The sequence below is a fragment of the Mustelus asterias genome, chromosome 18, assembly GCF_964213995.1.
Source record: "Mustelus asterias chromosome 18, sMusAst1.hap1.1, whole genome shotgun sequence".
NCBI lineage: Eukaryota > Metazoa > Chordata > Chondrichthyes > Carcharhiniformes > Triakidae > Mustelus > Mustelus asterias.
Window position 1 is genome coordinate 59822380 of NC_135818.1, and position 11808 is coordinate 59834187.

Genomic DNA, 11808 nt, shown 5'->3' on the forward strand with positions numbered 1-11808 from the left:
CACTGAACAAACTTTCCTGTTTTATGTTTTCATACATCAGACATTGACCAGTATTTTGTTTCTAAATATTTTTACCCTCGGGCATATACGGTAAAGTTCTACCCAGACTGACTGATTAAAAGGATTTGGGTGTAATTCCAGCTGTTTGACTTGTGTATAAATTTGTATGTGGAAAAGCTAAAAGGGGAAAATTAATTTAACAATGAGCAATCACAGATTCAAGTAATCCATTTGTTGGAAAGCTATTCTCCATAAGTTTAAGTGTGTTGGTGCAGAATCTAGTTTGTATATTGCAAACATTTCTTAACAAAGGTGTTAATTTTTCAGGGTTGCACTAAAATGTTTAGAGATAACTCTGCCATGAGAAAGCATTTGCATACCCACGGCCCACGAGTGCATGTCTGTGCTGAGTGTGGAAAAGCTTTTGTGGAGAGTTCAAAACTGAAGCGACATCAGCTTGTTCATACTGGAGAAAAACCGTTCCAGGTAAAGACTGTTAACTTATGCCTGCTCTCTCGCTTCTATTGCTGGTTTAATTGTTAACATTCAATTTATATACAGATAGGTGTGGTGTTTAGAAATTCAGTGGATTTGCAGAAGTATTATTCTGATAATTACAAAACGGAGTAATTCAACACTCTGTATTTAAACAAAATGAGTATTTTGTTCAGTTATATTCAAATTTGGAAAGCTCCTGATTTTTTTTACTGCTGTAACGTTATTTTGTGAATCCAGTTTAATTCTAGTGGTTTAATTGGTGATTTTGCTAAATAAGTTCTCCTATGTAGCTTCTACAGGTTAGATGGACATTTTTTTTGTCTTAAAATCTTGTTTTTCCTGCATTGATCCATTCTTAAATTCATGGCAAAGTCAACATAATATATTAGGAATTTAGTTGAGGACATGCTGGATAATGGTTGAACAGGATTGTTCTTTTACCTGGACTTGGACCTGTGAAAGATTGAACTCTCCAAAGGTCCTAAATGAAGTTGGTTCGGGCACTTTTAATTAGTTTGTAAATACAATACATGTGAAAGCTTAACACAAAACTGGGCTTCACTTGTGCAGTACCCTTACTTTACCATCAAAGTCTTAAGAGGGTGGGAACTGTCCATATTGATGAGATAAAGTTAAGGCATTTGGAACAGAGAATAGAGGGCATTCAACTCCTGAAATGATGACCCAAACCTTTCCCATTTCCTTCAAAAGAATAAAGTCCAGGAGGTAGAAATTATTTTTAAGTTTTGTTGTGTTTGTTTTCTACTATTTTAATGTGAAGCATTTTTTGCCAATAAAATGTTTTTGTTTTGTTTTGAACCAGTGTACATTTGAAGGATGTGGAAAACGCTTCTCACTGGACTTCAATTTGCGCACTCATGTGCGAATCCATACTGGAGACAGGCCCTATGTTTGTCCTTTCGATGGATGTAATAAGAAGTTTGCCCAATCGACTAATCTGAAGTCTCACATCTTAACACATGCCAAGGCCAAAAACAACCAGTAGATTTCTCCAGGAGGGAAGAAACTAGTCCTTAACGGGGCATTATATGACCACATTTGGGCATAATGTTGACCTTCCCTTTGTATATTTCTAGCGAAGAATTTTAAATAACTCTTGCATAACAAAAAAAAGACTTGTTTTGATAAAGTAGTCAAAAAGTTGGAGATGATGCTAGGATGCTCTTCCTGTTTTGTCCTGTGTTCCTGTTTCAATAACACCTTGGTGTTTTCTAACCAACACATTACCCTGGGGGAAATAAAGCCCTGACGAACTTGCGTTTATCAGAGTCTACCCAACAGTACTATAAAAAAAAAAATTGGACTTATTTCAGCATTCGTATAAATATGACACTCTCCCAGTGCTTAGAGCAATTCACATTTTTAATTTTGTATTTTCCAGGTGTGCATATTGTACACTCATTTGGATATGCTAGTAATGCAGATGCTACGTGATTTTTTTTTTGGAATTTGAATTTTTTGCTTGTAATAGTTTCTTCAAAATCATAGAATTGGCAGTAACTGTACTACATGCATATTTCAGAGTTATTTCCTGTATAAAGTTTTGAATTTTTTTGTTTGCTATCTTAATTTGGTTGTATTCTTTGATGTTAACACATTTTGTATAATTGTATTGTATACTGTAATGAAATCATGTAGTATAAAAATTATAGTACCGTGATTCAATGGTGTTAATCAACTTAAACCCGTTTTAGTCACAATGTTTATTTTTTGAAATGTACTGCCGGTTGCTAAAGTCTAATGTAATTTCTATTAGAGCCTGTTTCAGTTGTGTTATGCAAAAAAAACGCAATGCTCGGTTCCATTATTAGATGTATTGTGCAGGCACTGACCTATTATTAACACCTGTTAATATGTACATCCCATGTACTAGATAAAGGCCAACAATAAAGTTGTGGTCCTGAAGCAAGCACTTGTTAGAAAGTGATTTGCAGAGCATTGTGATTCTCCTAACTGCTTTAAATCTAGTCTGAGAAGCTGTTGTTTTTCACTAAACAATGCGTAGGAAAGTTATAAGCAGGAAATACCTACAGTAAGATTTATACATAGAACACTAACTGAGATTATGGTTTCCTGTGCGGCTCAATCGTGATCTTTCTCAGCTTTTCCACCTTGCTGCAAATAATAAGTGGAATCTTTTTGGAATTCTCAAACACAGGTAACTATATTCAGGGTGGAAAAGGACACATGACCCCAGATGAAACAGGTTATATAACCTTTGTTCAGTTTAAATTGTAAGTGCTGTAGGTTGAACTTTGGAAATAAATTGTTTCTGTTTTTAACTGCTCAAGAGTTTCGTATTAGATATTGATTGCCTTTACATCTTTTTATTAGTCATGTTAAGTTTTATTCTGCTTGGTGTAATCTAGAAAAACAGGCAATGTGCTCAAGATTAACCTTAAGTATTTTTTAACTTCACAAGCAGTCCTGAGATTTTGTTGCATTTTTAAAAAAGAATTGCATCCATATGCAATATTTACATTTCTTTGGCTGCTCGATCTTGAGGTAAAATGTTAATTGTTTTAAAAAGTAACTAGCAGATTTCCAGTAGCATTGCTAATTGTGGGTCAGCTGTACTTGTCTCAAACGAGATGGAGTGCACTTATTCTGAAAGAACTTGGAAAGAAGTTTGAGATCTCTTCACGGGATGATGCACGGTGTATTTTGATTACTGGAAAATAAGCATTTTCCTTGTGCACGGGGGTAAGTAATTAGCTTTAAATAAATCTCTGCATTGGGGGAGCAGCTCTTTACTGTCCAGAAAAGGCCAAGAAATAAATAGCACGTTAGGAAATAGAAATTCTTTACTCCTTTACGAAGTCATTTGCAACAGTTGTCAAAAAGGTCTAATTATATATTTATTGCAGAATTTTTATTTAGAATTTCTGTCCAGGTTTGAATATAGCACTGCTTCCTGAATTGCTATTATGAGCAACAATTGTTCTCATAAATATTTGTAATGTATTCCAAATATTACAAAAGCTGCCATTTAAAGAAAAATAAAGAGCTGCTCCTCTTTTTCATGCTTGACTGTGTCTCTGTGATTTTATCTTTGCCAACTGTATCTGTAAGAGAACAGCTTGTATATAGTATGCATTTTTTTACTTTCACTTACTATAGAAAAATGTAGATGTTCCACCATGACTTTGTTTAATACAAAATAAATAAATTGTCATTTCTGCTCTAGTACAGAAGTTTTGATTGTAAGAATTTTATATTGGTAAAGAGTACAGCAACTTTTCAAACTGGCCAGCTAGCAATTGTTAAAAGAAAGAGTTGTACATGAAGAAATACACATAGGAAGACATGTCCTACAATCTGAATCTCCATGAGCTCCAGGCGTAGGCTTCTTTGGCACAGACATTTCAAACAAACTATTTCAATGTACTGGTATGGTTAATCACCCATTAATTTAGGTTATGTTCACTGTTACAAACAATTTCAGTAGTGAGCACTTGGTGAACCCTTCTTAGAATTACTTTCAGAAATATTTTGATTTGATCTGCCTTTAATAAAATTTTTTTTAAAAACTGCTTTATTCCTCTTTGTCTTCTGATTAGTATGTTCGCTATGTTCACGATTATTTGCTCATATAGTCTGTTTTTGCTCCACAGGAAAGATACAGTTAACAGTAATCATGCAATTGTAATCCCTTGATATTTAGGGAAAGTAGGATTTGCAATCTCCCCCTCCAAGTACCCTTCAGATACCATGCCCTAAGAGGGTGTTGGCAACCATAGACTTCCATTTGACGACTGGCAAAGTACTGCAGTGGTTTGCAATAACCTTCTGCAGTATGGCTGACCAAGAAACTCTCCCACTCTTGCCATCTGGCATTTTGAAAGGATTTACAGAGTATTAAGCTGTTGGGCCACATTATGAACACACCTTCCATGGCCACCAAGTGTTGCAGTGGGACTTGGCCTGGAGCTACTGGTGTAGAAGTAGGAACACTGCCAGTGCTCCTACCAGATAGACTAGGAAAATAATGTGCCCAACAGAGGAGTCGACCTTTTTTTTAAGTACTCTCCAGCAATGGGTGGTGCATGGCAGCAGTGATGAAGTCCCAGACAGATTAGAACTTTATAGAACGTGAGTTAGTAAAGGAATCCAGAGCTTTAGGAGGATGTAAGAGAAAATAGGCCAAGAATGTTAAGGTTACAACTGATTTAGCAGTTTATTCGACATGGGTGGGGCACAATTTTAAAATATTTTCATGGCTGTATTAATGTGATCCTCAGGAAGTTGAGGAATGTAGAATGTGTTCAGCATTTATGGTTAAATGAGTGGAAGGTCACTTAAGGACAAAAGTGGGAAGAGAGGAAACTAGGTAACTGGACATATGCCAATTTATGAAAGCTAATGTGTTACTAGATGCTGTGAACAGCTTTGGTAGATTATCTGTTATTGCCTTGAGAATTTCTAAAGTTAAGTTCAAATTTCCAGGAATGCGTAACGGATAATGGAGAGGTTGGCAATTAAGTATTATACCAGCACTGTCAAGCTGGTAATTTTGAGGGGTAACAAAGTACTATATCATTTTAGTAAATATCACTCAAATTAGGGTATGGTGAGCAAATTTCCAAAATGAAAAATATGGATTTGAAGTAACGTGACAAAAAATGAAGTTAATTTTCAGGAATGTGTCTTGAAGACAACAGTGCCAGATTCACCTTGAACTCAAACCCTGTTTACATTAATCATAGAAGGTTCATGGCACAGAAAGATACCACTGGGCCCATTGTAGCTGCACAGGCTTAAAAAAATAACACTTGAGGTGCATATCCAGACACTTTTTAAATGAGTTGTGGCTGTTACATACTGGTACTGTCGATAACTTTTCAAAGATTAATCATACATGTGTAGGCACAGATGTGATATCGCAGCTTTGTTTATTTTATCTCAGCAACCAAACCAACTTTCCATGTGGATTCACTGATCCCATAATGGACTGGCTTGCAAAGTACACAAGCTAAATGAGACATTCAGCATATAACATATCCCTTTCTTGGGAATGTCAGTTCAACAAAACATTTTCTGAATTAGGGAAAGGAGGTTGACTGCTTCTATTCCTGGCTGAACTCTGGGGATGAATCCACACTTCCCCCCGCCAAAAAAATTAATGGATTCGCCTTAACTACACCTCAAACGTTCAGGAGGTCTTTTCTCGTGATGTGTGTTATGGATGAGTTCTGGTGCTTTTACAAAGAATTCATTGGAGACTGATGCTTTAGGACTTGTAGCAGAATCTGAAATTGTGTCTAATGTAGGTGAAGGTGAGACGACTTCAGTCAGCTAGACTCAGGACATGAGACTGGAATTCGCATCCCTTGACTTGGAAATGGCTCGTAGCAAGTGGTGAAATCAGGCTCTTCCATGAGAGGTGTATCCTTAGATGGTGCTTGACTTGGCAGCAGTTGGTCAACATGCTGGGTGAGATCATACACTGCACTGTGTACGAAACTTGTCCTGTCTGAGAAATGATGGCGGTAGGAACTCAATTGGCTCCAGTAGCATGATTACAAACTAAAACTTGTTGTCCAGAACAGAAAATTCTTGGCTTTGATTTTTGTGCTGCTCTTCACTTGGTCGTGCTGTTGATCTTGCAGAACTTGTTATGTTTTAGTTTTAGCAGATCAAAGCAAGTATGTAGTTGCTGTCCCATTAGTAGGAATGTTGGGAGAGGCTTAAGTAGGAATGTTGGGAGAGGCTTAAGTCAGAATGTTTCATTTTTCAGTGTATCAGCAGAAATGTGTCCATATTCTTTTGAATGGAGAAATGTCTTTCTGCTAATCTTTTGGCTTCACTGTTGGCCAGTTATATTTATTGTAGCTTTTGGCTTCCTCATGGAATACTAAACATCGCTGAGTCTTTGCCAACTGGGTTGAATTTATACAGTGATGATAAGCTCATTGTCTTTCTCTTTGTGGAATTATCCCACATTCCTTTTACATTTGATCTTGAAGGACAGCTGTTTCAGCTGTACTCTCATCACCTGCACTCTGCGCTCTCTTGTCGGCTCCTCTCTGCTCACTCTCTCGTCGGCTCTGGGCTCTTTCGTTGCCTCCTCTCTACGCTCTGTCTCGTCGGCTCGCTAGGCTCCCTTGTACCCTCTTCAGGTTTTGGCAGGCACTTCAAGATTGCAGTGCTTTTCTGGGTGATCCTTTTTACCTCTGCAGGTTCTCTTTCGAATGTTCCGCTTTGGGATATCGTTGGGTGTGTTTTTTAAGTTGCAAGCTGTCAGCTCTGCAGCAATGTGTTTCTTAGCTTTTAAACTTGTCTCCTGTTTTAAAACAACCTGCAGTGATTCTCTCAGTTGTTGTTCTCTCAGCAGCTGTTTTCCGCCCTTTATTTTCCCCCACTTTTTTGTTTTGTGAATTAACGAAGAACAAGAACAACCCCAGCTAGTCCAATCACTAATAGCTGCAATTTTCCAGTCCTGACAACATCCTGGTAAATCTATGTACCCTTTGATGTAATTACATCTTTTTGTAATGAGGTGACCCAGAACAGCACACACTACTAAAGTTGTAACCTAACTAACTCAAGCAAAGCCTCCCTGCCCTTGAATTCTATATTTCAGAGAATAAATGAAAGAATTCCACATGCCGCCTTAACCACTTCATCAACCTGCTATCTTGGATCTGTAGACATTCACTCCAAGGCCCCTCAACCCCTCTGAACCTTTCAGTATCCTTCCATTGTGTAATCTTATGCCTCATTTGACCTTCCCATTTGACTGTACGCTTCTCTAGGTTGAATTACATTGGCACTTTACTGCCCCCTTAACCAGTCCTTACCTCCAACAGTGTTTCACTAATTGAAGTGGCAGCCTGGATTATGTGCTCAAGTGTCTGGAGCGGGACTGGAACCTATGATCTCTGACCCCTGAGGTGAGAGGGCTGTCACTGAGCAGCGAAGAAACTACAAACCCATCCTTGAAATGGAATGGAGCAAGGTCATTGTGATAAGAGGAGAAACTGAATCAAGAATTCACTTTTGCTACAGGAGAGCTCAGACAAGGCGGTGAGCAGGAAAGAAGCAGGCAGGTGGATGCACAGATGATGGAGATAGAACTTTATAGTGGACAAGAACAAGTGGAACGGAAAGACCAAATGTTTTTAAGAGAAATAAATATATAATTGGGGAAGAGTTGGAACTCGTGACTAATGAAAACAAAATCTAAGCCTTGAATACTATTTCACCAGAATGGTAGTTTTGGAGATTAAACATTAGGAACTAAATTGATAATAGTAGAAAATTGTCAAAATTATGGATGTGGACGAGCTTCCCAGTTTCTGACTGGAATTGAAGTGACAGGTTTTCCAAGTCTTCTATGACCACAGTAATTAGTTATAACTAGTGGTGACGTCACAGGTGGAGAAGGTGGTGAAGAAGGCATATGGCATGCTTGCCTTTATAGGACAGGGCATAGAGTATAAGAGTTGGGGTCTGATGTTGCAGATGTATAGAACGTTGGTTCGGCCGCATTTGGAATACTGCGTCCAGTTCTGGTCGCCACATTACCAGAAGGACGTGGAGGCTTTGGAGAGAGTACAGAGGAGGTTTACCAGGATGTTGCCTGGTATGGAGGGGCTTGGTTATGAGGAGAGATTGGGGAAACTGGGGTTGTTCTCCTTGGAAAGACGGAGGATGAGGGGAGACTTAATAGAGGTGTATAAAATTATGAAAGGCATAGATAGGGTGAACGGTGGGAAGCTTTTCCCTGGGTCGGTGGTGACGTTCACGAGGGGTCATAGGTTCAAGGTGAAGGGGGGGAGGTTTAACACAGATATCAGAAGGACATATTTCACACACAGGGTCGTGGGGGCCTGGAATGTGTTGCCGGGCAAGGTGGTGGAGGCGGACACACTGGGAACGTTTAAGACTTATCTAGACAGCTATATGAACGGAGTGGGAATGGAGGGATACAAAAGAGTGGTCTAGTCTGGACCAGGGAGCGGCGCGGGCTAATTGTTCCTTGTTTCTCGTTTCAAGGCTTCATTCTATGATCATCTTGCTGGTGCCAGTACAGAGCGAGACTACGGATAGTTGGGAACCTGTCTCGGGGGCAGGGAATTCATATGGTGTACGTGGAAGTGGAAATGACTAGGGTTGGGAAGCATTTCCCGATCAGGGCCATTGTGATCTCCTGGACTCGTTTCGATCGCCTCAGGGGGTCGGAGAGGAATTTCCCAGATTTTTTTTCCCCATATTGGCCCTGGGGTTTTTCACTCTGGGTTTTCGCCTCTCCCTGGAGATCACATGGTCTGGAATGGGGGGGTGGGGGTGAGTTAATAGGTTGTAATGAACAAAGCATCGTAGCTGTGAGGGACAGCTCGGTGGATAGGATATTGGTATGTAGATAGGCTGGAAAATTGGGCGGGGATCCTGGATTCAGGATTCAATCCTGGACCGGGGAGCGGCGCGGGCTTGGAGGGCCGAAGGGCCTGTTCCTGTGCTGTATTGTTCTTTGTTCTAGTGAATCATAATTTTGCCCTTGCTGCATGATTAAGTGGGTTCCACGTGCATTGTCTATAATCATTACTAAGTCGAATCATTCTGTTAGTACCATTGTTGGAAGCTACAATCTATTGAGAACTTTGCTGCTACATCCCTTCAAGCTATCAGCAACACAACTAGAATGTTATAATGAAGCATTGCCGATTTAAGAACTGATGCAGGAAATTGCAAGAAAATGACCTTTTTTGACATTTTTATTTATTTTGTGGGATGTGGGCATTGCTGGCTAGGCCAGCATTTATTGCCCATCCCTAATTGACCTTGAGAAGGTGGTGTATGTATACCCACAGTGCTGTTAACAAGAGACTTCCAGGATTTTGACCCAGTGGCAGTGAAGGAATGGCAGCGATATGTTTCCAAGTCAGCATGATGTGCGACTTGGACGGGAACTTAGAATCATAGAAACCCTACAGTGCAGAAGGAGGCCATTCGGCCCATCAAGTCTGCACCGACCACAATCCCACCCAGGTCCTACCCCCACATATTTATCCGCTAATCCCTCTACGCATCTCGGGGACAATTTTAACCTGGCCAATCAACCTAACCCGCACATCTTTGGACTGTGGGAGGAAACCGGAGCACCCGGAGGAAACCCACGCAGACACGAGGAGAATGTGCAAACTCCACACAGACAGTGACCCGAGCCGGGAATCGAACCCAGGACCCTGGAGCTGTGAAGCAGCAGTGCTAACCACTGTGCTACCGTGCTTGTAGCTGGTTGTTTTCCCATGCATCTGCTACTCTTGTTCTAGGTGGTAGAAGTCATGGGTTTGGAAGATGCTGCAATGAATCTTGTAGGATGGTGCAAACTGCATAGTAAATGGCATTGTAGCAGATAACATTTAAAAGTTTGTTTATTAGTCACAAGTACGCTTCGCTTAAATTAACACCGCAATGAAGTTACTGTGAAAAGCCCCTAGCCGCCACACTCTGGCGCCTGTTTGGGTACACTGAGGGAGAATTTGGCATAGCCAATGCACCTAATCAGACATCTTTTGGACTGTGGGAGGAAATCGGAGCACCCAGAGGAAACCCATACAGACACTGGGAGAATGTGCAGACTCCATACAGACAGTGACCCAAGCCGGGAACTGTGAGGCAGTGCTAACCACTGTGCTGCCCCAATTAGAAAAAATATGTTTACTGGATTTACACAGAAATATTGTGGTCTTTGATCAGCCTTCCAGATTTCTGAGCCAAATCATTACAGCAAAAATGACTCGGGTCTTTCCTTTTGTGATCTTTTTATCTTAGAACATTTACCTCACTACCTACCAGTTTCTGGAAATCTTGCAAACGGAAAGGTGGTATCATTTTGACCATATCTCAGAAAAGATTTGTAAATCAGTTAACTTTAATTTTGGGGGTTAACTTATAGTAAAATAGATGAAAAGCAGTTAATATACTAATTAAAAGTTAATTTTCCTAGGCTCTAATGGATTAGTGATTCGTTTGAGTATCAGGAAAGACATATCTCATTGGCCTGTAACTTCTGATCACCACCGGAAATGTATGTTCTGCCAAAAATAGAAAAAAACGTTTGCGCAGTTACGTTTGCTGAGAAGTTCTGCTGAAACTCCCGATGGGTGCAGCAGCCTCCGACCCTCAGTGCAGCCATCTCACCAGGCCCCAGCGCAATGCCAGCGAATCCTAACCATGCCTCCTTATGACACGGCAAGACTGGGAGCATTCATTGAGGTCCAGGTTCCAAAAGGCAGTTTTGCACTGTAAACTGATTCCCTAATCTTATAAAAGGTATGTATTTTTTTTGTTACTTCTTTTAAGTAGTTAATGTTACTGTTATTGGCTCACTCAAACTGTAATTTTTAATTGCAATTTTATTATTGAACGTGAGTATTTAACATGTATAAATAAACGTGTTTTGTTTATCTTAAATTTGTGAAAGTATTATTTAGAATCATAGAATCCCTATAGTGCAGAAGGAGGCCATTTGGTCCATCGAGCCTGCACCAACAACTATTCCACCCAGACCCTATCCCCGTAACCCTATGCATTTACATTGCTCATGGCAGAACCCTTAAGAGTATTGATAGGCAGAGGGATCTGGGTGTACAGGTACAGAGGTCACTGAAAGTGGCAATGCAGATGGGGAAGGTACTCAAGAAGGCATACGGCATACTTGCCTTCTTCGGCCGGGGCATTGACTTTAAAATTTGGCAAGTCATTTTGCAGCTTTATAGAATTTTAGTTAGGCTGCAGGAATGTAGTGTTCCATTCTGGTTGCCACACTATCAGAAGAATGTGGAGGCTTTGGAGAGGGTACAGAAAAGATTTACCAGGATGTTGCCTGGTATGGAGGGTATTAGCTTTGAGGAGAGATTGGAGAAACTTGGTTTGTTCTCACTGGAACGACTGAGGTTGAGGGGCGACCTGATAGAAATCTACAAGACTGAGGGGCATGGACAGAGTGGATAGTCAGAAGCTTTTTCCCAGGATGGAAGAGTCAATTACTAGGGGGCATAGGTTTAAGGTGCAAGGGGCAAGATTTAAAGGAGATGTATGAGAAGATTTTTTTACACTGAGGTAGGTGGGTGCCTGCAACTCTCTGCCGGGGGAGGTAGTGGAAGCAGATACGACTTTTAAGGGGCATCTGGACAAATACATGAATAGGATGGAAATAGAGTGATATGGTCCCCAGAAGGATAGGGGGTTTTAGTTCAGATGGGCAGCATGGTCGGTGCAGGCTTTGAGGGCCGAAAGGCCTGTTCCTGTGCTGTAATTTTCTTTGTTCTTTGCTACTGAATG

The 11808-nt window shown here is 40.4% G+C and overlaps 1 protein-coding gene across 1 annotated transcript in view; it reads left to right on the forward strand.

Annotated features, from left to right (window-relative positions):
• yy1a (YY1 transcription factor a) overlaps positions 1-4052 on the forward strand; it is a 28577-nt gene extending 24525 nt beyond the window's left edge. The window contains exons 4-5 of the mRNA XM_078234111.1: positions 328-486; positions 1322-4052. Of these exons, the coding sequence (XP_078090237.1) occupies positions 328-486; positions 1322-1504 (342 nt within the window). The 3' untranslated portion in view covers positions 1505-4052. The remainder of the gene's footprint in view (positions 1-327; positions 487-1321) is intronic.
• The last annotated feature ends 7756 nt before the right edge of the window (positions 4053-11808 follow it).